This window comes from Protopterus annectens, chromosome 17.part0 (assembly GCF_019279795.1).
Source record: "Protopterus annectens isolate FY-2018-M chromosome 17.part0, PAN1.0, whole genome shotgun sequence".
Lineage (NCBI taxonomy): Eukaryota > Metazoa > Chordata > Ceratodontiformes > Protopteridae > Protopterus > Protopterus annectens.
Window position 1 is genome coordinate 363,867,619 of NC_056751.1, and position 27,442 is coordinate 363,895,060.

At 45.2% G+C, this 27,442-nt stretch overlaps 1 protein-coding gene across 1 annotated transcript in view; it reads left to right on the forward strand.

Moving 5' to 3' along the window:
• The first annotated feature begins 1,326 nt into the window (after nucleotides 1-1,326).
• LOC122791440 (PHD and RING finger domain-containing protein 1-like) overlaps nucleotides 1,327-27,442 on the forward strand; it is a 501,969-nt gene continuing 475,853 nt past the window's right edge. Inside the window, exon 1 of the mRNA XM_044059183.1 lies at nucleotides 1,327-1,431. Within this exon, the coding sequence (XP_043915118.1) occupies nucleotides 1,347-1,431 (85 nt within the window). The 5' untranslated portion in view covers nucleotides 1,327-1,346. The remainder of the gene's footprint in view (nucleotides 1,432-27,442) is intronic.

Genomic DNA, 27,442 nt, shown 5'->3' on the forward strand with positions numbered 1-27,442 from the left:
CACTCCTCTCTTGCATTTATTTCTTGGCGATCATTTTTAAGGGATTATGGTTGAGTAAATGTGCAGATTACTGTAAACTTGATTGCCATCATAAACTCTCCAGGGAACGCCGAAGTCCTCTTGAGACCCTTTCCCAGCTTAATAGCTTTTGGTCTCCTTTGGCAATCATTATGTCTCCTTTAACTGTCACATTGACAACACATCCCTGAAAATTGATCTGGTGGTTAGGGACCTTGGGAGCCTGTGTGCACAGCAAACTGTCCTTTGATCACCATGTGTCCACTTTTGTAAGAAAGTACTTTTTCATTGTATAGCTTATTACTAAGTGCATGTTGTCTAGGTATGTGATCATTCCACTGTATTTTGCAATTTTCTCACCCAGAAAATCTAGGGCCTAAATCATAAAAACTACATTGACTGTCTCAGTGTTGTCCCTCTTTGTGGCATCACACAGGCTACTAAGGGGAAATCGGTGCCACAGGTATTATAGAGCCTCATAAGACACCATCTTCTCAGATCTTCTGATCATCTGCAAGCCTGCTGGTGGCATAAACACCAACCAAGAGATTTAAATCCCTTTTGCAACATAAATGGAGGGTGTTGGAGGGATAAGTATGTATTGCAGAGAATGCCATTTCTTTGGCAGTTACTTTTCTTTTCACATAAAGCAAGTTATTTCCCTAACTCTTTCAAACGTAATATGGATAAATAGATAAACTACAAAGTCATCCCTGGTTTAGAACCCATGTTCCTTAAGGATAAAGGGTAAGAGGTAAACGCTTTGCCTAACTATGGTCTATTCATAGTTAAAAGGGCTAAAACTTCATGCGGAATGTAAGGCTAGACTTCTGAAGACAGTCACAGATCAGTAGCCTAGTAAGTACCTATGAATAGTAGCCCACATGTGTAAGGAAACTAGATGAATGTCAGGACTAGTAGGTAGCTGATAGACTGTAGAGCTAGGAGGAGCATCTGTTTGTTGTCACGTGTAGCTAGGCTGCTCCTTTGTACACAGCATTAGTGAGACCTTGTTCAGTGGGTGTAATTTTGGAGGTGGCAGTATGCTAGGAGTACATAAATTTCAAAGAGAAAATGGAAAGCGCGTGACAAACTACAGTATGGTTGAGTTGCAGCTATATCTGCAGAGTTAGGGAGCTGAGATAAGGCTTAACATGAAGCTATCCAGCCTCTGTATATGTATGCCAACCGGTGTGTTTCCATCAATATCCCAATTATGAAAGGTTAGTGGTTGAACTGTATTTTGATGGGTGTCAGCAAAATTGAATGTACATTTGAACGGTCTGCCATTTCTTATTTCACAGGGGATGTAATTTTGGTGCTCAGCCATGGATGAGGAGGATAGTCAGGATGAACAGATGAAAAGGAGTGCAGCCATGGGAAAAAGAAAAACAACTTCCGTTTTCATTGATGGTAAGATATATTTTCATCTTCTGCTAAATCATGCCATACTGATTATTTATCTACATTTATTATGTAGTGATGCAAATGGAAAAAAAAACTTAGTTCGGAGTTGTGTATGCTTGTTTAGCAAAGGAAGGCATTTTGTTGGACAGTGGTCCATCTCTGGAAGCACATCGGAAAGTTGAAATTCAGCACATGTAGGCTGAATAAGCAAGGGTAGTGTGTTGAGCAGCTGTTGGATTTGCAAAACGTTCAGTAAGTGAGGTTAATTGCAACACAAGCATAGCAAGCTTTTGATTAATCAAATAGTCTTAAGTCTAAGTTGATTAGTAAAATGCAACTTTGAAGGCAAGAAATGCAAAATAACTTGTGAATAATTAAAAACATTTTCATGCAGAAGGGAAGAATCACATTCAAGGAGCAGCACAGCGAGCAGTAATTTTTGTTTACATTTAGCTTAAAACTGCTGTGCAACATGTTTCCTGATTTATCATTTATAGACTTCCATTTTGTGTTAAGTGCTCTAGTTAATCCTAGAGGATTTTAGTAGAAGATGGAAATTCGTGTTGAAGGTTGGGTAAGGTTATGGAAGCTCTGACCATAGAAATGATGTGGAAAAACACCCTTTCTTCGAATGCGGATTGCCTGGAGGGGGATCATTTTAAGTCAGCTGTGCAGTACATTTAAGAGAAAATCAGTGCTACTCATACTCTCTCGTGTTAGCATTTCGAGCTCTTCTGGCTGATAACATTTTGTGGGTAGATAGCAGTAGTCATTTGAGTTATAGAAAGTATGTGCTCTTAATACTCATCACAGCAGTCACTGCTGCAACCTTCAGATTTGGGATATCCTCCATGTAGGTAGCCTGAAGCCAGCTTGACTTTGGCCTTTACCCTACCCCAGGATTTTGAACAATGCTCTCCCAGCAAAGAAGGCATGAATGGTACATTGGTATGTAGTATTTTCAGATCTTTCTTGCTGTGTGAATAGCCATGTGTTCTTTGCAGTGTTCAGTACATCAGTTGACTTGCTTTTCAGCAACCAAGTACCCCATAAGGGATTTGGTCATACCTAATTTCGTGCACAGTTGTTTGGCTAATGTCTAGCATTTAAGCCATCTCTGTAAAGTGTTAATTGTGTACTGTGTGGGGAATTTTTTTTCCTGGAAGGATTTGCATAGTATGTGCTCTACTTCAGCTCAAGAGCACAGCTTGGACTCTTGTCGGCACTGTTTCATCCCAAGTACAGGGTGCCAAAGGTGTCTCGGAAGTTTGTATCTAGACAGGTGCACGTGCCTGGTGCTCTGCTGCCATAGTGTCCGACAAAGTCTTCAGGAGCCTCCCACTTTAAGGAGATGCACACAGATGAGCAGTAAATGTCAGGAAATTATCTTGAATAACCTGAGGTCCCTGCGTCTAGTTGGCATTTTTGTAGTTCTGGCCTGCTGAGTTTATTGTAGCTGAGGCCTGTGGTGTGACTTTTCTGCAGGTGCCCTTGCCATTGAGTTTCACATGTCCTTTGAGACTTGTACATCTGACAGTGCCCCCGCAGCTGTTTTCAGCTTTGGAGGCCTATTTTGTGATCTCAGATTGGGAAAGCAGTACCTTTCCTATCCTTGCATACAAGGAAGTTTATTCTGACCTCATTACGATTTTGGATCCCCATCCATAATATTTGGCCTTCGTGGTAGCAGGTTAAAATTGCAAGGCATGAATAGCTAAGCACAAACTGGTGCCCACCAGGTAATGCCTACTTCCATTCTGCTTCCTAGACTGCTAGCAAATTCTTTGAGCTGACTTTGAAGAGTATGATGAAGTCAGAGTTGAATGTAGCTAAGGTGTCTGCCCCCCCCCCCCCCCCTCAAATAAGAGTGAATGTTCTTTGTTTCACTGTTGCAGTGATCACATTTGGGTTATCTGCCTGCAGGTAGACCTCAGCCAGCCTGAATACCAGAGCCTTCGGATTTCTGCATCGGATGCTGTCGCTTCTTCCGTGATGTCAGGTCGTCAGGGGTATAAAACATGCAGCCGACGCCATTACATCAGTCTTTCTTGCCGTGCAGTGCCCAAAGCAGAAACAGTTCGCAAGTGCCGGTCGGCCGACTCCTGAAATTTTCATTTTCGAGTTTCAGACCTGAAGTCTTCAAAAAGATAAGTACCCTTTTTTCTTGTCCTCACCGATGTAAAAAAAAATTTAACAATTGTCTTGCCTGTGGAAAGCAAATACCTCAGAGATTTTCATTCTTACTAAGTCACCTGTTTAGGCCCAGACCACGACATCCCTCGCTGTCTGTTTTGTGCCTTGCTCAACGCCCGAACTATTCATCGTTGGGCTATTTTTGTAGCTAAATACTTTTTTTCTAGATCTCCGTACTCCGAAATGGCTTCGTTAAGCCATCTGACTACCGATCTTCCGAAGAAACATAAGGATAACGACAGAGACAGACTGCATAGGTCCAAAACTGTCGGCGATGCTATCATTAAGCTAGCCGCCAGTCTGCCGGTACACAGTGAGGCGCTGATGCCCGGTACTACAGATTCGCAGGCCTCTACTGAGACCCATTCGGAGTCCGGTATGCCGCGACACACTTCGACTATGGAACCTGTGGATGGTGTCTACCTTGGTTGGGTACTGAGCCGCTGTGCAGGCACAGGCTTCTGAGGGTGTATTTAGGCCTACCGATTTTCATTTTAAACCGATGACTTTGTTTCAAACTAAGAATACCGAATTCCTCAGGCCTAAAGCTTGCACTACTCCTAGAAAACTGCTGACGACCAAACTGCATTCTCAGGCCCATATGCCCCAAAAACAAATGATTAAAATGGCTGAAGACCTTATTACCTTAATTAGAAGAAGCCAGCCCTCCCCCTCTGAGACCTAGAACTGATTTTCTTTCTGATTCTTCTGGTCAGGAATCTGATATCTGTTCCTTCTGACTACCAGGATTTACCCTTATCTACTTATGAGGATTCTGATTCAGAGGATTCCATTCCCTCTGCTTCCCCTTCTGAAGATTTTTCTTTTGGTGAAACCTTGCATACCCTTGGGGAGCATTTCTGCTGGGAAAGCCAGGACTATTCGGAGTCCAAAAAGAGACTTGGGGAATTTTTACTCTTGCCTCAACACAGGCCTCTAACTATCCCTCCTGTTCTGGAGATTGTGGATGATGTTTTCTTGGAATCCAGCCTTATCCCAGGCACTTTGCCTCCGGCTCCCAGGAAACCAGACCGGTACTACAGAGTGCCTGACTCTCTCAAATTCCTCTTCAAGAATTCCACTGCAGGTCCAGAGAGCATTTCCCAAGGACCAAAAGGTGTTGAGGCTACTACTGCCAAAAATCCTACCCCTTCTGATAGGGACTCTAGAGCTTTAGACAGATTGGGTAAGAAGGTATACACTTCTGCTACTTTGGCCATTAGGGCTTTAAATTGCCAGTTTCATATGTTAAATATCAGCAGCATAGTATAGAACTAAAACAGAAAATGGTGTTGATTCCTGACTGTGCTGAACACAGAGTTACAAGAGTTAATGCATTCTGCTGAACAAGTTGGTAAACATACTTTGCAATGTGGTTTTGAACTTTAGAAGCATCTTGCAGGGCTGCTGTCACTGGGTCTGTACTTAGAAGGCGTGCTTGGCTTAAGGAACAAAACTTGCCAGATCATGTTAAAGCTAAATTACTGGATGCACCCTTAAACCAAGACCGCCTTTTTGGCAACAAAGCAGAAGTCCTCAAAAGGATGGAGGGAAGCTAAATCTATGCAAACTGTTAAAGATTTCTTACAAGTACAGCCACCTAGATTCAGTAGGCATTGGCCTTCAAAGAACTGGTCTTTTCTAGTCCCTTCCAGGCCTTCGCAGTCCAAACCCAGGAGCAGCAGTCCACCAAGACTTCAGTCTCAGGCTATGCACAGATCCTAAGCAGTGGGGGGCTCCCACTTCCAAAGCAGGGAGTAGTAACCCACCCCCTATGGAAAAATGGCACAGTGACTTATCCTTAAATCTTCTAAGCCCTGCTCAACTTCTTGCTCCCTTAAGGAAAGCTCGCCCTGCATGCAAAAAACTGGAAAGTCATTACCTTGGACAGATGGGTTTTCAACAGTCTCCCTAGGATACAGATTCCACTTACACTCACTCCCAAACCCCAAGTTGATGATGGCCAGACCTCCACTCACTCCCAAACCCCAAGTTGATGGCCAGACCGCCCCCCCAAATCAGTGGGCGGAGGCCCAAAAACAGGTTCTTTATCTCCTCAGTATCAGGGCTATTCAGCCTGTCCCAGCAGAATAAAGGGGACAAGGTTTTTATTCAAGACTGTTACTGGTTCCCAGAAAAGAAAACTCCTGGCGTCCTATCCTGGACCTGTCTATTCTCAATACCTTTCTGGTGGTTCCAAAATTCAAAATGCTAACACTTAAACAGCTGCTTCCTATGCTAGGCAAAGATGCCTGGTTGGCATTAAAGGAAGCCTACCTGCACATTCCAATAAGGGAATCTTGCAGGAAATACCTACGCTTCAAGGCAGGCTCCATGCACCATCAGTTCTTGGCTTATCTACTGCGCCCAGGATATTCACAAAGTGCCTAGCTCCAGCCATTGTATTTTGCAGGCAGATAAATATTCAGAGTTACCCATACTTGGACGATTGCATGATTCAGGCAGAAAGTCAGGACTTGCTATTACAACACCTGACATTTGTAAAGAGACTTAACCTCACTGGGGTACACCTTCAACGAGAAGAAATCACACCTATTACCCTGCCAACAGATTGTATTCCTGGGAGCAAGCTTGAACACAACTTCCCAGATGGCATTCCTCACTCCAGAGAAACAAGTTTATTTGACAACCTACTTCAAACTGTTGGCCACAAAAACCCAGCTGTCTGCAAGGAAAATCTTGCAAGCTGTGGGGTTTATGGCCTCTTGCATTTTAATTCCATATGCAAGACCTCATATGAGGAAACGTCAATGGTATCTAAAAAGTCTATGGTGCCAACATTCTCAGGACCTGGAAACAATGATTCCTTGTCTAAGGGCAGAGTTTGTTTGGTGGGCAGAGGCCTGCCACCACAGCAAGAGACTCCCTTTCGCTCTACCCCTGCCGCCCATACCCTAACAGACGCATCAGACTATGCATGGGGGGGCTCACATGGCAGGGCAGTGCATTCAGGGCAAATGGAACCCAAAACAGATGCACCTGCATACCCATCAAAAAGAAATGTTAGCCGTACAGAATGCTCTGACAGCCTTCAAAGACCTTATTCTTCCAAGACAACTATTGGTAAAGACTGACAACACCACATTTATGTGGTACATAAACAAGCAGGGGGGAACCCATTCCTACCCACTCTGCAGACTAGCCATGGCTCTGTGGAACACAGCCTTGAGCTTCCAAGTGAACCTACAAGCTCAATTCCTGCCAGGCAAACTAAATTCACTGGCAGATGACTTAAGCAGAAATCTCATGGACAAAAACGAATGGAAATTGGAACCCAAAATATTCAAGCTCTTAAGGAACAAATGGGGGGGGCTCCAGAGGTAGACCTGTTTGCCTCCCCTCAAAACTGCCAGTTGAACAAATTCTGCACCAGAACTCCCCACAGTTAAGCTTGGAAAGTGGATGCCCTGTCCTTCACTTGGGAAAGCCTCTCAGTTTATGCCTTTCCCCCTCTGCCTGCCCTCTTGAAGGTTATACTAAACATGAAACAGGACAAGCCAAGAACAATACTGATTGCACCAGACTGGCCACACCAGCGCTGGTACCCTCTATTGTGGAGTCTGACAGTGCTGCAACCATGGCACCTGCCTCTGACCCCTTCCCTGCTTTCCCAGCAGGCGGGTCAGATTCTGCACCTTCAACTTCAAACCCTGAACCTTGCAACCTGGTTAATTCCCTGAGCTCACCTCTAGCAACCCTCAGTAAGCAGGTGCTGGATGTCATTCTTGAGGCAAGGAGGCCTAGTACTAGAAAATACTATTCGGAAAAGTGGAAAAGATACTGTTCCCGGAGCCAGGCTCAGGGGAAGGGCACAACGGTGCCCGGTTTACCTCATATTCTAGATTAACAGAAATGTTGCACAAGGGCCTATCTTTATCTCCAATTAAGATTCACGCCTCTGCCATTTCAGCACATTATAATATTGAGCCACCCCTCTTCCCTCATCCCTTGCTAAAACAATTCTTTAGAGGGGCCAACAATTTAAGACCCGCCAGGAGAGCCCTCACTCCGGCCTGGGACCTTAACTTTGTATTGGAAAAACTCACTCTTCCCTCCTTTGAACCAGCTGCTACAGCAGAGTTCAAATTACTTTCTTTGAAAACAGCTTTGCTTCTAGCCATCACTTGTGCAAGAAGTGTGTCTGAACTGCCAACCCTCTTGGCAGTAGAACCCTTTATTATCTTCCATGTGGGCAGGGTTTCCCTCAGGACTAATCCATCCTTTATGCCCAAGGTGGCGTCTAATGTGGCTCTAAACCAGTCCATTTATATGCCTACTTTTTTCCCTAATCCTCAAAGGGGAAAGTATACTGCATTCTCTGGGCGTACACAGACCACTTAGATTCTATTTGGACAGGACTAAGCCTCTCAGAAAATCTGACCAGCTGCTAGTTAGCTTTGCTGCAGGGGCAGAGGGGAAGGCCATTTCTAAGCAAACCATTTCCAAATGGATAGGCCACTGCATCCATTTCTGCTACAAACACCATGGAAAACCTACCCCACAAGGGGATAAGATCTCATTCCACCAGGGCGGCATCTACCTCTACGACATTTCTCAGAGGAGTCCCTACCAGGGACATCCTGGAAGCTTCTACCTGGAGCTCTGTACATACTTTCACCCAAGCATTACCACATGCCTATCTTTTCTAAATCCAGAGCTGGATTTACCACAGCAGTCTTACAGGGCCTGATTGCTAGCCCTAATGCTCTTTAACTACCTCCACCCTTCTTTAGCTTTGGGAATCAACCCAAATGTGATGACTGCAACAGTGAAACACGAAGAACGTAGCACAGTTGTGTATATTTACCATAAATGTAGATGTTTGAGTGTATTCACTGTTGCAGTCCTGATTACCTTCCCGCCAGCCCCCTGACTTCTCTTGACTTTGACCTTTCCTTCTTGTTTGGCATATATTATATCTTTTGTGCATTTGCTTTTTGCTGGGGGTGTTCCATACCATATAATTGCTTCCTATTGTGGGGGCACCTGACATCTGGGGCAAGAAAAATGTATGTAATGGCGTAGACTGCATGTTTCATACCCTTGATGACCTGACGTCGTCGTAGAAGCGACAGCATCCAACACAGAAATCCGAAGACTCTGGTATTCAGGCCGGCTGAGGGCTACCTGCAGGCAGATAACCCAAATGTGATGACTGCAACAGTGAATACACTCGAACATCTACATTTATGGTAAGTGTACACAACTGTACTGTCCTCTGCAAGAGAATTCTGATGCCCGTAACTGTGATACTGATGAGCTGGCATATGTGGGCCAGATTCTGTCTGCTTGAGCCCTGCTTCTGACAGCAGAGATGACCTGTTCTCTACCTCACGCTAGAGTTTTTTCCCCTTTGGAGATATCCTTCACAGGATGAAGATGTTCCAGTGGAGAAATTTAAAGAACGTCCAGAAACCTGGCAGTGTTAAAAAGCTTATGAACTTGCTAGAACTTGGATTTGTAGCTGCCCTCCAGTGCTTAGATGTCTATGAAGATTAAGATTCAGTAAAATTTGAGCGGCACTCAACTTTAGACTGGATTCTTAAAAAACGTACAAACTGACAAAAGTAGGCTACTTCTCAGCATAAGTGATAACATACCAATATATATGCCATTAGAACTCACCGTAATCTAATAAACATGTCTGTAATAGAGTACGAAATATAGCCAATTTCAACAGATATTTTCAGTGAAACACTAAATCATTATAACTGCAATGTCTGGAATGTACTTAGAACAGTGTCACTAAATACTGCTGTATAACACTTAACAGACCTTAAATTATCTAGCACCAGTATGTAATCAGTATGTAATGAGAGTGAAGTCCAACTCTGCACCATGAATGTCAAAAAAAAAAAGCACTATCATGACAAAAAAGGGATAAAGCCTGGAAAAATTGGTATAAAAATAACACTCAAAATGCCTTCCAGCAGTTTAGTTATCTTAGAAGCCTTGCAAAACTCCATTTCAAACAGGATAAGCAGACATACTATGGCAACCTAAGAAACAAACAAAAACAACTCAAAACATTTTTGATCATCACTAAAACCATGCAGTATCACCACTTTCTCCAAAAAGACAATATGACAAGACAATATCCTCAGTTTAATTCCTAGTTAATACTGATTGTGTAATCTCTGTTGGACACTAATACATCCACCCCTCTCCAATGAAAACCACCCATAGCTGTAGACCAGTTATCTTTAGACTACCTAAAAGTGGCCGCAGAAGTCAGCCTTTCCTGTGTCCATACTAATGAATAGGGCTATAGCAGAAATATGCATCCCACCACTGTGGAAAAAATCTACATCATACCACTGCACAAAGGTGGCACAGAGTTTAATAACTACAGACCAGTAGCAGTGTTCTCCCCCTGAATTCAGAATTTTAGAGAAATGTATCCGTATGCAGCTGGTGAAGTACCTAACCTCAAATTACCTGCTTTCGGCAAAACAACATGATTTTAGGCCCTAGCACAGCGGCACTACATACATGCATGCATACATACATAGATACAAATATTTCAAGCACGGGCATTAATGCCCTTCTAGCTTGCCAAAATACCAAAACACTTATTCCCATAGTAAGTATCCAGGTTGTTCTTAAAAAAATATCTAAACTAGTACTTTAATGTAATTTGGTAGTCTGTTCCATGCATCCGGCTACTCTGTCAGAGAACCAATTAGTACACTTCTCAAGCCTATAGAATCTTCTGCATAGGTTGTCTGATGATTCTGGAATACTTTTTTGTTAACCCCAAACATTCCCAGAGGTACTTGTCACTAAATGCCCTATATACCTGAATAACATATACTCTCGGGTATATATGAGACACTGTGCAAGTTCATATATTTTAGTGTTTCATAATAACTTAAATTTTCACATCCATGGATACCCTTGCTATATTTCCACTGTACTCTTTCCACTTTACTCATGCATGTCTTCTTATAGAGTTTACATATTGTTATTCCTTACTCAAGTTTGGGTCCACTGTAACTAAAACTATGACTTCATTATTTTGAGTTCCTAGACTTTATAAATCTTTTGTACAACCTATAGTTTTGTAACTATCATTAATCAATTGGTTGATATGATTAGAAAAACTCATAGCTGAATCTACCTATATACCCAGGTCCTTAAATGAGTCTACAGTTTCAATCACTGTGTGCTGTATTAAATATTCACCTTTCAATTTGAGTACCAAATCTCATATGCTTGTTTTTTGATGTATTTATCAGCATATTATTCTTCTGTGCCCAAATGCTCAGTTTAGTCAAGTTATTTTGCAGACATGCCTCATCTGTAACACACGTAGTCAGTTTACCCAATTTCAGGTCGTCTGCATATAGTCTGTAGAATGCCTCAGATGAACAAGTTAGGTCTGAAAGATGCAGTACAATCTAAAAAAGTAAGGGCCTGGGACAGAGCACTGTGGGACACTGTGACTGTAACCAAGGATGTTACGTAGTCCAGTCTCACCTTCATTCTTACCCCTGGGTTCAGAGCCGAACCTCTGCTCTGACTCTGCCATACTCTAGCTCAGTCTTCAAGTGGCGCGTGGCTGAGGTATCCCATCATGCAACAGGCCCATTCTCCAGCTCTCATTTTCTGCTCGTTACGCTCAGACATGGTCTCGCTTTTGGCCGTGGCTAAGTGTACTTTATTGTAAATTTTTGGCTATTTGTTGATCATAAAAAGCTATTTTCATAGCTACTGTGTGTGTCTCTCTCTTGCCGGTTGTGTGGCCTTTTGGTATCCCGTTAGCTCCCTTTCTCCCCATGGGTTAGGCCCGTTTCAGTTAGAGGACCTAGTACTCCCCATTGTTTCCATGTAGTCCTTTTTATTTTGTGCTTTCAGTGTACTTTTTAGCTTGTTTAGTGTTTTGTCTTTTCTGGTAGTGGTGTTATCCTGCCTTTGTTTCCCTCGGGCTAGGCCTGTTTAGATTAGAGGACCTAGTCCTCCCTGTAGTTTTTGTTCCCATCTGTTACTAGACTGTTTTTAGAGGCTCTAGTTTCCCATATGGGGGTTTAGTTAGGTCTTGTGTGTTGATGTCCTTCATGGATGCATCTGCAGTCATAACAACTGGGTTGTCCTGTCGTCAGGCAGCCCTTCAGTCGGCCGGATTCCAAAGTCCGGGTCCGGCTTCGGCTGATGTCACACTTCACCCGACGTCATCTCTGTTGGTCTTCGGGTATAAAAGCATCAGCCGACGCCATTTTCTTCAGTCTTTCTTGCCGCGTGGCGCCCGAAGCAGAAGCTGTTCGCAAGTGCCGGTCGGTCGGATCCAGAGATTACTTCTACGAATACTACTTCAAGACTTCTAAAGCTAAGTACCCGTTGGGGACTCTTTCTTGCCTCAGCCGATGTCAGAAAAAGTTAATAATTGTTTAACCTGTGGGAAACAAATACCTCATAAAGATTTCCACTCTTACTGCCTGCCTTGCTTAGGCCCAGCCCACGACGTAGCAGCCTGTTCGTCCTGTGCTTCTTTCAACCGGCGAACGCTTAGACGTCGGTCGGAGTTTGCAGAACAGTTTTTCGGTTCTGATTTTGCGTACATTATGCCGTCGGATCCTCCGACTACGTATTCTGCCAAAAAACGCAAAGAAAAAGACCGACACTCGCGGTCCGCGGTTTCGGCCGAAACCATGGTTAAGCAAACCGCGAGTGTCTCTGTTTCGGCCGAAACCGAGAAAACTGATCAAAATACAGCTGAATCTATCTCTACAACTGAGGTCCCTGCTAACACTCTTGAATCGGCCTCAGAAATTTTACCCACTACGGTGCTTACCACTGACTTATCAGACACCATTCCCTTGGATGTCTCTACCCCAGCACGTGGTGCTGCTAGGCCTCCAGCAGCCATGTCCATTAAGGCCTTCGCCAGGGCTAAAGCAGCCAAGACTACTAAAACAGTGCCTGTTAAACCCCCCTCAACCAGGCCCTCTTCCAGTTCTCAAATGCTTACTTTGGCAGAAGATTTAATTTCATTAATTAGAGGATCTCAATCTCACCCAGACAGGGCCTCTCAGCCCCAGAGAAGAGACCTAGGGCAGAGCCCCATGAGCCAGTGTCCTCTGATGATTCTGCTGATGAATCAGACATAACTGACCAGCCAGAGGCTCCTTTCTCCAATTTTGAAGATTCTGATGCTGAAGAATCCATTCCAGCTGCTTCCCCACCAGAAGAATTCTCCTTTGGGGAAACCTTGCATGCCATGCGAGAACAGTTCCAATGGCAGCAACAGGATTTTTCAGACTCCAGAAAAGACTTAGGACCTTTTTGCACCTTCCACAGCACAGGCCCTTAGCTATACCTCCTGTTCTCTCTGTGGTGGATGATGCTTTCAATGATGTCTGCTCCGCTCCAGATTCTTTACCCCAGCCCCTGCCAAACCAGACAGATTTTACAGGGTGCCAGATACTCATCACCACCTTTACAAGGCCCCTCTTGCAGACCCGAAACTATTTCCCAGGGTCCCAAGGCAGTAGCAGCGACCATAGCTAAAACCCTGTTCCTTCTGAAAGGGAAGCAAGGTCATTAGACAGATGGGGTAAAAGGTTTACACTTCAGCCACTCTCTCAGCTAGAGCTTTAAACTGTCAGTTTCACATGATACAATACCAAGAGTTTATGCTTGATCAGTTAACTAAAAGCTAACCACTGATGAATCTCTTGATAAGAAATATGTATTAGAAATGGTAAATAACATACAGCAAGTTAGTAACCATTCTTTAAAATGTGGCTATGATGCACTGGAGGCTTCATTTAGATCAGCCATGACTGGCACTGTAATTAGAAGGCATGCATGGCTAAAGGAGCAAGCTTTACCGGATCATGTTAAATCTAAATTGCTAGATGCTCCTATGGATAAAACAAGTTTGTTTGGTACACCTGCCCAGCAGGTTATGAAGACAATGGAAGAAAAGGCAAAATCAGTCCAGACAGTTAAAGATTTCTTGCAGGTTCAACCCCCAAGGTTTAGCAGGAACTGGCCTGCCAAAAATTGGTCCTTTCCTGACTCCACAAGACCTCAAAGGGGCAGGAATAGACGTTCCAGAGGCAGAAACCAATCCAGAGGAGGTGCCTACAGAGGACGACAGTGGCAAGGTAACAACAGAGGCACAGACTCAACACCTGCCACTACATCAACACAGCCACAGTGACTTAATCCTAAACCCGCCTACCAGGGAACAAATAGCAGCTCCTCTGGGCGGAAAGCTAACCTTATTTTCAAAAAACTGGCACCATATAACAAAGGACAAGTGGATTTTACGAACCATAGATCAAGGTTACCGGTTCCACTTCCACACTTTACCAGACAAAAGAGGAATGCCAAATCTACCTCCAAATCAAAAGACAGAGGCTCTACAACAGATAATGGAGTTAGCAAACATGAGAGCTGTGGAGAAAGTGCCAACAGCAGAGCAAGGAAAGGGGTTCTACTCCAGACTATTCCTAGTTCCAAGAAAGGAAAAAAGTTGGACACCAATTCTAGACCTGTCCACCCTGAATACTTACATCATTGTCCCAAAATTCAAAATGCTGACCCTACAGCAACTTCTTCCCATGCTGGGCAAGGAGTGTTGGCTGGTAACTCTAGATCTCAAGGAGGCATACCTGCACGTCCCCATTCGACCAATCTGCAGAAGATACATCAGATTTCTTGCAGGATCAGAGCACTATCAATTCTCAGCATTGCCCTTTGGCTTTTCTACTGCGCCCAGAGTATTCACAAAATGCCTGGCATCAGTAATCGCCCATTGCAGAATACAGGGAATTCAAATTTATCCATACCTGGACGACTGCCTGATACAAGGAGACAACAAAAGCAAGCTGACAACAGATTTACAAAGGGTCATTTACTTGCTTCAAGCAATGGGATACACAGTCAATTTACAAAAGTCAAGACTGATACCATCCCAGACAAGGACTTTCCTGGGAGCGGAATTGGACACAGTAAGACAAATGGCATTCCTAACTACAGAAAAACAAAAAGAACTCCCTCTTTACTTCTTGGCACTAACAAAACTGAACAAGTTAACAGCAAGAAAGGTACTGCAGGCCTTGGGTTTCATGGCATCATGCATAATCTTGGTTCCATTTGCCAGACTACATATGAGAAAACTACAGTGGTACCTAAAGAATTTATGGTCCCAACACAGACACAGCCTAGAAACGGAAATCCCACTAATACCATGCTTAAAACAGGAGTTCCTATGGTGGGCTCAGGCATGCCAGTCAAACCCAGGCCTGCCCTTTCGCAAGGGTCAAGCAAGCCAGACCATCACAACAGATGCTTCAGACCTAGGATGGGAGCCACATATGCTGGACAAATGCGTGCAAGGATTGTGGACACAGGACCAACTTCACCTGCACATCAACCTAAAAGAAATGCTGGCAGTAAAACTGGCAATCCAAAAGTTCAGACCATTTCTCAAGGAGGACCACTTGAGGATAAGAACAGACAACACCACAGTCATGTGGTACATCAACAAACAGGGAGGCACTCATTCTTACCCCCTATGCAGAATGACTTTGGAGCTGTGGACCCTGGCACTCAGCTACAACATCCAGTTACAGGCAATATTTGTGCCAGGAAAGAAAACTCTCTAGCAGATATGTTAAGCAGGACCACATCGGATGCCCACGAATGGCAGCTGCACCCGGATATCTTCAAGACCATCTCGAAGAAATGGGGAATGCCTCAGATAGATCTATTCGCATCACCTCTCAATCACCAGCTCAAAAATTCTGCACAAGGACATTCCACCCACTAGCATGGAAAGTGGACTCGCTCTCCTTCAGCTGGAAAGGCCTAACAGCATATGCATTCCCACCTCTTCCCTTGATACACAAAGTACTACTAAAAATCAAGGAGGAACGTCCAAGGATAATCCTGATAGCTCCAAACTGGCCAAGACAGCATTGGTACCCACTGCTGAGGAGCATGTCTCGCAACAATATGTGGCCAATACCTCTGATGCCTTTGATGCTAACTCAGAACAACTTCAGCACCATGCATCCAAACCTAAAAACGCTGCAACTGACTGCATGGAACATCACATAGCAGCTGCAAATACAGAACTTTCACAAAGAGTTAAAGACATTATTCTTGAAGCACGCAGGCCTTCAACTAGAAGGAATTATGCTGGGAAATGGAAAAGGTTTGTCATTTGGAGTTCTGAAAGAGGAAAAGATGTATCAAACATAGATATGCCTAACATTCTGGAGTATCTGGCGAACTACTTCATTCAGGCCTGTCCTACTCCTCCATCAAGATTCATGCATCAGCTATTTCAGCAGAATACAGCTTTGTTCCACCTGTTTTTTCACACCCTTTGCTCAGGCAGTTCCTCAGAGGAATCAAGAATGTAAAACCTCCAAGGAAACCACCATTGCCAGCTTGGGACTTGAACTTTGTGCTAGAAAAATTGACACTATCACCTTTTGAACCAGCAGCAACAGCAGACCTACAACACCTGTCATGGAAAACTGCTTTCCTACTGGCAATTACTTCAGCAAGGAGGGTTTCAGAACTACAGGCCTTAATGGCAGTGCAACCCTTTCTAATCTTCCACCAAGATAGAATGTCCATGAGGACTAATCCTACATTTATGTCTAAGGTGGTATCCAGAGTGTCTTTAAACCAGGCAATCCACCTTACCTACCTTCTTTCCCAACCCACAAAACAGAGGGGAAAGAATACTGCATACCTTGGATGTACATAGACAGCTACGCTACTACTTGGACAGAACAAAAAGTAGCAGAAAGACTGACCAACTTTTCGTAGCCTATGCAACAGGAAGGGAAGGAAAAGCTATTTCCAAACAGACAATCTCCAAATGGATAGGAAATTGCATACGATTCTGTTACTCCTTCCATGGAAAGCCAATTCCACATAACATAAGACCTCATTCTACAAGGGCAACAGCCACTACCACAGCCTTCTTACGAGGAGTGGCTACCAAAGACATTATTGAGGCGGCTACTTGGACCTCCGTGCATACATTTGCCAAGCATTATAATTTACCTCTGTATTCCAGATCCCGAGCAGGGTTTGCCACTGCTGTTCTGCAAGGGATCCTAAACACACCATAATCTACTTTTATCCTCCTCCCCTAGTTGGCTATGGTATTCTACCCAGTTGTTATGACTGCAGATGCATCCATGAAGGACATAGTACAGTTTTGTACCTACCATAAATGTAGATGTCCGAATTGGATAGCATCTGCAGTCAGGATTACCCTCCCTCCTTCCGCTCTGTGGTACTCCTAGGGTGTTTACCCTTCTAATAGCTAGCTAGTGGAGGGATTTCTTTCATGGTGTATTTGTTTGTATTTATGTACATACATGCTTATTTTTGTGTTTACCTCTATCTTTTGGAAACATTGGCATCTATCCAAAATTTTTAGCCTTCTATAGGGCTTCTGGCATCTGGGGCAAGAAACACTGAAGAAAATGGCGTCGGCTGATGCTTTTATACCCGAAGTCCAACAGAGATGACGTCGGGTGAAGTGCGACATCAGCCGAAGCCGGACCCGGACTTTGGAATCCGGCCGACTGAAGGGCTGCCTGACGACAGGACAACCCAGTTGTTATGACTGCAGATGCTATCCAATTCGGACATCTACATTTATGGTAGGTACAAAACTGTACTTTATGACTGCAGATGCTATCCAATTCGGACATCTACATTTATGGTAGGTACAAAACTGTACTTTTTGCAGCTTGTCCGTGTGTGTACTCCTTTATCCAGCATGTCTAAGGATTCTAAGGAACACAGGCCTTCGGGCTTTAAAAAGTGTGTTGAATGCAACAACAAAATGTATTTAACTGATGGGCACTCCTTGTGCATGTACTGCTTGGGGGCTATTCACTTCTAAGAGTCCTGCTTGTTTTGTCATTCCTTCAGTCCCTGCGTGCTACAGGAGAGGAAGAACAAGCTCATTCTGAAATGACTGCTTAAACACTCCTTCGAGGAAGGCTTGGCTAAGTCTTCCAGTGCCATATCCTCTCCAGCTAAAAAGGCGAAAAAGACCGCTAAGAAGTGCTCTCCGGCTCGGTCTGTTTCTTCGGAGCCACCAGAGAACAGCTTCTCCTCCTTCGGCTCCATTTGCTTCGGTGCCGACAGAAGGTAGTGTATTGACTGTCTGTATTGGCTCCCAGCCTTTCGGAGCCAGTTACGGATATTTTGGTTCGGGGCTGGTCTACAGTTGTTCGACTGGATTCTCCTTCACGTCAGTCTCCCTGTGTAGGGAGGTCCAGATCTCCAACTATATCCTCCAGGTCCTCGAGGTCCCTTTCCGATGAGGACATTGATAGAGTGGTGAAGAAACTGCTTCAGTCATTGGTGCTGGCCAAATTTGATTTCGGCTCCGGAGACCCATGGCCACTTCGTTTGTTGTTCCTCCGAGCCTTTCTCAACCCTTGGAGCCAGAGTTGTCGGTTCTGTCGGGTGCCGTTAGGTCGGTTCCAGTAGCTTCGCCTGGCCTCTCGGTTCAGATTTCCGCTTTGACCCTGTCTTTTCCATCCACAGTCCCCCGGTCAGACCCGAGGAGGAGGGCTCAGATCGATCTTAATCGGTTCCGAGCCTTCCTCTCTGTGCTTCGGCTCAGGTGATCTTGGACCCGACATCTGCTTTGGACCTCATCTCCTCGGCGCCGAAGGCTACTACCGTATCTTCTATGGTTAGTCTGCCTTCGGAGCCAGGGGGGATCAGCCTTTGAGGTTGAGGAGCGTGCTGGCCAGGTCGTCAGCTGCATCCTATGGCACCGACACTCTGCCCCCTCCAGCATCGGTGTCTGTTTCAGAACACCCTCTGTCCCTGGACAGTGGAGGCCCAAGGCCTCAGGATACCTCCATGAGTGGTCCCCTACTTTCTGACATCTCCCCAGAGTTTTTGCCTGAGGAGCCCATCCGAAAGAGATTGTGTAAGAGGAAACACGTAGACTCCCCGGATTAGTCTCTCACGTCGGACACCGACCTCAGTGAGTCAGAGGGGTCCTGCAAGTAGTCTTCTGAAGATGCCTCTTTTTCAGATATCCTTGAGATCTTGAAGCAGAGAAGCGGCTGGCCCTCCAAATCCCCTTTTGATGAGGAGTCTGTGTTCCTGAAGGCTTTCGGGTCTTAACCTTCCACCTCTTGGGTCTCTCCCCCTTTCGATGAGCTACTAAATCTCATCTGTCGAAAGGTGTGGGAAACTCCTGACACTATGGAACCGGTCCCTATGAGACATAAGTTTTTTTTTTCCTCTCCCACAGACAAGGAATACCTGACAAAAGGCATTCCAGTAGATGCCTTGGTGGTGGCAGCAACCACCAAGAAGGAACTTGCTGAAACTTCGTCTACCGTCCATCAGCCTAACAAGGATTCCCACGCCATGGAGAGGTATGGGAAGCGTGTGTTTACCTCAGCAGCCTTTACTTTGCGGTCGCTGAACTACTTGACACATTTTACAAGGCCCTAGAGAGATCTCCTAAAAGTGCTAGGAGATTCTCTACAGGGTAACATTTCTGATGCCGTGGCACAGAAGGTCCGTGCACAGATGTCTACGCTAAATTCCCTTACCAACTTCTCCATGAGGCTGATCTCATATGCAACCGACAGAGTGAGCAGGGCAGCGGGTTCCGGAGTCGCTCTTAGGAGACACTCCTGGATGCGCCTGTGTAATTTCGCGGAGGCCTTCAAGTCTAAGTTCACCAACGCCCCATTTGAAGGTTCATCGATATTCGGAACCAAGGTGAAGGACACTCACTAGGTGCGAGCAGGAAGGAAAAGCCCTGTCTGCCGTGGGAGTCCGTTTTTCCATGCCTTCTAGACCATACCCCAAGGGCCAGAAGGGTGGGAAAATGTGGTTCAGGAAGTCCCAGAGGTTTTTTTACGACGCAGAACGTGATTTCCCCTCCAGAGCCAGGGGACGGGGTGGAAATTCAGGTAGATGCCACCCTAGAGGCAGAGGAGGCCAACCTAACCAGGGGGACCGTGATTCCTTTCGCGGTTCTCCCTACCAGCGCTCCTGAAGGGAGGCCCAACTGTGTGTCTCTGGAGCTGGTCGGGGGTCACATTTCTTTATTCCCAGAAGCCTGGCAAGACATCACCCAAGACGAGTGGGTATTAAAGATAATTTCCAGAGGTTATCATATTCCCTTCTCTTCTCCTCCCCCGCCAAACAAGAGAATTCCAGACGTTCCACCCAGTCACAGGGATTCCACAACTTTAGAAAAAAAAAAAAAGTTGCTTTCAAAGAGAGCCATCCAGCCTGTCCCCGCAGACCAAGTAGGATTAGGGACTTACTCCAGATTCTTTTTGGTGCCAAAAAGAACAGGGGACCTGAGACCCATTTTGGATCTCAGGCGATTGAACCTACATGTACAAAAGTCCAAGTTCCGCATGGTCACCTTATAGTCAGTACTCCCTCTGTTAGGGAAAGATATGTGGATGTGCTCCATCGACCTCAAAGATGCTTGCTACCATATCAAGATGGACATGGCATCGAGAAGTCATCTACGCTTCTGGCTGGGAGCCAGTCATTTTCAGTTTCGCGCTGTACCCTTTGGTCTCACCACAGCCCCGAGGGTGTTCAAATGCATGGCAGTGGTAACGGCTCACTTGAGACGTCAGGGATTCCAAGTGTTTCCTTACCTGGACGACTGGCCCCTTTCTGCCACCACCAAGCATCTACTGTTACATACCAGGGACACCACCATTATACTGTGCCAAAGGTTAGGACTTGCTCTAAATTGGGAAAAATATGCCTTGTTGCCATCGCAGTGTGTCACTTTTATCGGCGCCGAACTAGATACGGTGCTCATAAGGGCCTTCTTACCAGAAGAGAGAATTCAGGCTCTACAACAGCAGGGCTACGATTTACTACCATTGAGGAGGGTCAAGGCAAAAGTGGTCCTCAAGTTATTAGGGACCATGGCTGCCACAATGATGCTAGTTCCCCTTGCCAGACTACACATGAGGGTTCTTCAGTGGCTCCTTTTTGCCCAATGGTCACTACAGCATCTTCCATTCTCCCATTCTATTCTTATTACGGACACGTGTCAGCAGGATCAACACTGCTGGCTTCAGGCCAGCAATCTCAACATGGGCAAGCCTTTTGTCCTATCTTCTCCAGTTGCCACAGTGACCACTGATGCTTCCCAGATCGGGTGGGGGGGGGGCATTATCTCGGCAGGTCAGTCCAAGGCACTGGCAGATGTTCATCATGTTTCACTGCTGCAGTCATTGCACTTGGGTTATCCTGCCGTCAGGCGGTCCTGCAGTCTGCCAGAGTTCCAAAGTCTTGGTCCGGCATCGGCTGCTGTCGCTTCTTCCCTGACAGCAGTGCACCAGGGATATATAAGATGCAGCCGACGCCATTTTCTTCAGTCTTTCTTGCTGCGCGGTGCCCGAAGCAAAAGCAGTTTGCAAGTGCCGGTCGGCCGACTCCTGAGATTTTTGAATTTCAGAACCGAAGTCTTCAATAAAGCTAAGTACCCCGTTGGGGAAACTTTCTTGCCTCAGTTCGATGTCAGTAAAAGTAATTGCATTTCTTGTGGGAAGCAAATACCTCATAAGGATTTTCATTCTTACTGTATTCCGTGCCTAGGCCCACACCTCGACGTTACTAGTTGTCGGTTTTGTGCTAGATTTAACAAGCGCACTATTAAAAGTCTGTTTGATTTTGCTCGCCATTACTTTGGCCGAAGGTTCAATTATACCATGCCGTCGGAACAACCGACGACTGGAATACACAAAAAACGCAAAGACAAAGTTAAGACAGGCATCCGAGGTCCAAAACTGACTATGAAGCCTCTTCTAGGCCAGTCGCCAGTTTGCTGGTTCTCAGTGAGGTGCTTTCGCAGCCCCTGACACTCGCTACCTCAGGGCCACAGGCCGCCTCCTACTCCTACGTGGAGATTTCTAGGCCTTTGGAAACTCAAGGTATTGGCCCTATGGAAATTAACCCCTCAGATGGGTCCGGAGCTGCTGAGCAGGCATCGGCTTCTGAGGGGGTTTTCAGACCTTCACAGCTTACCATCAAAACAACAACCAAGTCTAAAACTCTGTTAAAGACAAAGAAAACAAGTACAGCATTCACCTGGACAGGCCTCCATGCCTAAAAAACAGATGCTCAAAATGGCCGAAGACCTAATTACTCTGATCAGGGGTTTCCATCCCCATCCTGATAAAAGGCCTAGGCAGGATACAGACTATGATTCCTCTGACCAGGTTTCCATTTCTTCTGATTGCTCTTCAAACCAGGGATACTCTTTAACCCCCTATGAGGACTCTGATGCTGAAGAATTAATCCCTTCAGCCTCTCCTCCTGAGGATTACTCTTTTGGGGAAACTTTACATACCACGAGGGAGCATTTCCATTGGGAGAGCCAGGATAATTCAGAATCCAAGTAAAGGCTCATAGATTTTCTTTTATTGCCTCAGCACAGGCCCCTTGCTATTCTGCCTGTGTTAGATATTGTGGATGATGTGTTCTCTGAATCCAGTTTAACCCCGGATTCTTTGCCCCCAGCTCCAGTCAAGCCAGATAGGTACTACAAAGTCCCTGACTCTCTCAAATTTCTTTATAAAAACTCTGCTGCTGACCCGGAAACTATTTCCCAGGGTCCCAAAGGGGTAAAGGCTTCCACTGCTAAAAATCTAGTTCCCTCTGACAGGGATTCTAGAGCATTGGATAGATGGGGGAAGAAAGTTTACACTTCTGCAACTTAAGCAGTAAGGGCTTTACGTTGCCAGTTCCATATGCTTAAATACCAACAATATTTAATGTCTCTGTTAAAACAGAAAATGCTTACAAGCTCAGAAGGTCCTGACTATAAGGAAATGCAGGATTTATTGCATGCAGCTGAACAAGTGGGAAAACATACTCTGCAATGTGGTTTTGATTAATTAGAGGCTTCTTGTAGAGCTGCAGTTACAGGATCTGTGATTTGAAGGCATGCTTGCTTAAAAGAACAAGGTTTACCTGATCATGTTAAGGCAAAATTATTGTATGACCCTTTATAGCATGATATCTTGTTTGGTGTTCAGGCAGAAGAGGTATTAAAGAAAATGGAGGATAAGGCAAAATCTATGCAAACAGTGAAGGATTTCTTACAGGTACAGCCACCTTGATTTAGCAGAAATTGGTCTTCTAAAAATGGTCCTTTCCAATGTCAGACCACAGAGAGGCAGACACAGATGCCCAAGAGGCAGATCTTGGCCCCAAGGCTCTTACAGACCACGACAGTGGGGTGCTTCAACCCCACAAGGAGGAGAAGACAAGTCACAACCTTACAGGAAACAGTCCCAATGACTTCCCCCTTCAAATACCAAGCACTTACCTTTTGGCAACTCCCTTAGGGGGAAAACTAGCACTTTTTTCACAAAATTGGCATATAATCACCCAAGACAAATGGGTTCTGAATATTGTCTCAAGGTTACAGGTTCCCCTTTCACACACTACCAAGGCCAAAAGCAATGCCAGACCTGCCACAAAATCAATGAGCAGAGGCACAAAAACAAATTACAGCCCTCATGGACATGAGACATATTCAAAAAGTGCCACAACAGGAACAAGGACAAGGATTTTACTTAAGACTTTTCTTGATGCCCGGAAAGGACAAAGCCTGGAAACCCATACTGGACCTTTCTACTCTAAATACTTACCTAGATGTTCCGAAATTCAAAATGTTGACACTACAGCAACTTCTTCCCATGCTGGGCAAGAAGGCTTGGCTTGTTACTTTGGACCTCAGAGGCATACCTGCATGTCCCAATCAGACAAAATTGTAGAAGATACCTCAGATTCATAGCTGGCACAATGCATTACCAATCCTCTGCACTGGCCTTTGGCTTACCTACTGCGCCCAGGGTCTTCACAAAATGCCTGGCAGCAGTAATTGCATATTGCAGACAAAAAGGAATTCAAATATATTCCTACTTGGACGACTGTCTAATTTAAGCAGAAAGCAAGGACATTCTTTTAAAGCATCTGGTGTTTGTAAAAAGATTGCTAATTTGTCTAGGGTACACAGTAAATGAAAAGAAGTCAAAACTAGTGCCCTCACAAGAGATAATATTCCTGGGTGCCAGCTTAAATACAACTGCCCAAATGGCTTATCTCACGCCAGACAAGCAAAGATAACTGACTCAGTACTTTCAATTGATGGCAACAAAAACCCAACTCCCTGCAAGAAAAATTCTGCAGGCCTTGGGGTTCATGGCGTCCTGCATACTACTAATACCATATGCCAGACTGCATATGAGGAAGTTACAGTGGTATCTAAAAAGTGTTTGGACTCAACACTGTCACAGTTTTTAAACAATAATACCACTTATTCCCTGCCTACAACAGGAGTTTCGATGGTGGGCACAGGCATGTCACCACAACAAGGGACAGCCTTTCACTGTACCCACAGCCAGGCAGACACTAACAGTAGATGCTTCGGATTATGCCTGGGGAGCACACATGACAGGAAAATGTATTCAGGGCAAGTGGGCCGCAGACCAAATGCATCCTCACATCAATCAAAAAGAGATGCTAGCTGTACAAAATGCCTTAACAGCTTTCAAGGACCTTTTGCATCCAGGACAACTATTACTAAAGACGGACAACACCACAGTTATATGGTACATAAACAAGCAAGGGGGCACTCATTCCTATCCCCTCTGCAGGCAAGCCATGACTTTGTGGAACACAGCATTAACCTATCAAGTTCATCTGCAAGTACAATCCCTGCCAGGAAAGAAAAATACTCTGGCAGACGACTTAAGTAGAAACATCATGAATCCTCACGAGTGGAAATTAAATCCACAAGTATTCAGCATGATGACACAAAAATGGGGGTGCCCAGACGTAGATCTTTTTCCTCTCCTCTGAACTGCCAACTACAGAAATTCTGCACAAGGACTTGCCACACACAAGCATAAAAAGTGGATGCTCTCTCATTCAGCTGGAAAACCCTAAAAGTTTGCCTTCCCACCACTGCCTCTCCTTTCAAAGGTACTCCTAAAAGCCAGACAAGAAAGGCCAAAATGTTCCTGATTGCTCCACACTGGCCACGCCAGCACTGGTACCCAATCTTAAAGAACTTGGCTCAAGGCCCAGCATGGATTTTACCTCAAATTCCTCATCTGACTCAACAAAACAATCAGATTCTGCACAGCCAGCTCAAAACCTTAAACCTGTCTGCATGGCAGATTACTTAGCCAAGCAGCCAACACCTCTCCCTAAAGCTGTGATGGATGTCATTTTGGAGGCCAGGAGGCCCAGCACCAGGAAATCCTAGTCAGAAAAGTGGAAGAGATTCTGCGCCTGGAACCAGGCTCAAAGCTTTGACCCTCTTTTTCCAAATATTCCTCAGATATTACAATACTTAACTGAGATGCTGGACAAAGGCCTATCCTTTTCATCCATTAAGATCCACGCCTCTGCCATCTCAGCTCATTACAACACGGATCCTCTTATTTTCTCTCATCCATTATTAAAACAGTACCTTAGAGGGGCTAAAAACATAAGACCGCCCCGGAGAGCACCAACACCAACTTGGGACCTCAACTTTGTCTTGGAAAAACTAACTTTACCTCCTTTTGAGCCAGGCAATTCAGCAGAATTAAAATGGGTCACGGAAAACTGCTCTGCTTCTGGCAGTAATTTCAGCACGAAGAGTCTGAGTTACAGGCACTAATGGCAGTGGAACCTTTCATCATTTTTCATCAGGACAGGGTTTCTTTATGAATGAACCTTACATTTATGCCAAAGGTGGTATCCAGCGTGGCTCTTAACCAAACTATTCACTTGCCAACATTTTATCCAAATCCCCAGAATAAAGGGGAGAGACTTCTGCACTCATTGGACATACACAGGCAGTTACGCTTTTACTTGGATAAAACAAAAGCTTTCAGGAAAACTGAGCAATTGATTGTAGCATATGCTGCAGGATCACAGGGAAAGGCTATTTCAAAGCAGACCATTTCAAAGTGGCAAGGACACTGTATCCGTTTCTGCTACACACAGCATGGAAAAACTGTATCTAGCATCATTAGGCCACATTCCACCAGGGCAACAGCCACTTCAACTGCCTACCTTAGAGGAGTACCTACCAAGGATGTTTTGGAAGCTGCAACTTGAAGTTCAGTGCATACCTTTACCAAGCATTACCACTTGCCTCTTTACTCTAAATCCAGAGCTGGCTTTGCCACTGCAGTGCTGCAGGGCCTCATAGCCACCCCGAATCCTTTACAGACCCAGCCACCCAACCTCAGCTTTGGGATTCAACCCAAGTGTAATGACTGCAGCAGTGAAACACGATGAACATAGTACAGTTTTGTACCTACCATAAATGTAGATGTTGAGTGTATTCACTGCTGCAGTCCAGGTTACCCTCCTTCCATCCCCACTTTCTTAGCTGGGACTTATCTATACCTTTCTACCCTATACAACCTATGTGGTGTATTTGCTTGTAACTGAAGATATTTTTATTTTTTATGTATGCTTTATTAGCACTATGTTTTGCTTACCTATTTGGGAGCACCTGACATCTGGGGCAAGAAAAACTGAAGAAAATGGCATCGGCTGCATCTTGTATACCCCTGGCGCACTGATGTCTGGGAAGAAGCGACAGCAACCGACGCCAGACCAAGGCTTTGGAACTCTGGCCGACTGCGGGACCGCCTGACGGCAGGATAACCCAAGTGTAATGACTGCAGCAGTGAATAACACTCTAACATCTACATGTATGGTAGTTACAAAACTGTACTGATCATGAGACCCCATTTGCATATCGGTGTCTGAGATGAGAGCATTGCTATTAGCGTTGCAAGCACTTAAGAGCTTCCTCTAGGGGCATTTGCAATCCACTCAGACAACATGTTAGTGGTTTCGTATCTGAACAAGCAGGGAGGAACCAAATCATACCCTCTTTGCTGCAGAGAGGCACTTTGAGTTTGGCAGTGGGCAGTGTCTTCCCAACTCTTTCTAGTTGCAACGCATATACCGGGAAGTCCAACGTGATTGCCGGCAGGCTAAGCAGAGCTATCCTAATGCCTCTCAAGTGGTCCCTGAATAAATATATTGCGGAGAAGATATTCCGCAGATGGGGTCAGCCTTGCTGCAATCCATTTGCCAGCCCCCTCAATGCCAAATGCAGCAGCTACTTCACCCTTATCCCCCCGGAGGGGGAGACACCCACGGACGCTCTGGTTCACGATTGGCCCTCCGGTTTTCTCTATGCCTTTCCACAGTTTCCTCTGATTATCAAAGGTCATTCAGAAAGCACAGTCTTTGGGAAGCAAAATGATCCTGATTGCCCCACACTGGCCTCGTCAGGTTTGGTTTCCCTTCCATCAACCCTATCTAATGGATGATCCCTGGGTTCTGGACCCAGATCCAGATCTGCTGACTCGTATGTCTGGACAGTTCCATCCCTCCATCCAGACCCTCAAGTTGACAGCTTGGCTGCTCCAGTTCCGTCCCTAGTCGGGCTTCATGATTTTTCCCCGGAAGTGGTCCACATTTTGTCTAATTCCCACAAGCCTTCTACCAGGAAGATTTATTCCAGTAAGTGGAAGAGATTCTCCTTTTGGGCCCGTGAAAGACATATTGATCCTTATACAGTGCATATTTTGGCAATATTAGAATTTCTTTCTCAACTGTTCAGTCAGGGGTCAGCTGCAGCAGCCATTAAAGTGCAACTAGCAGCGATTTCTACCTTTCACGTTGCTGGTGAGCCCAACCTAATGGCTCATGGGATTTGTAGGACCTTTCTGAAAGGGACAGTGTTACTCAGACCTCCAGTCTTTGATCCAGTAAT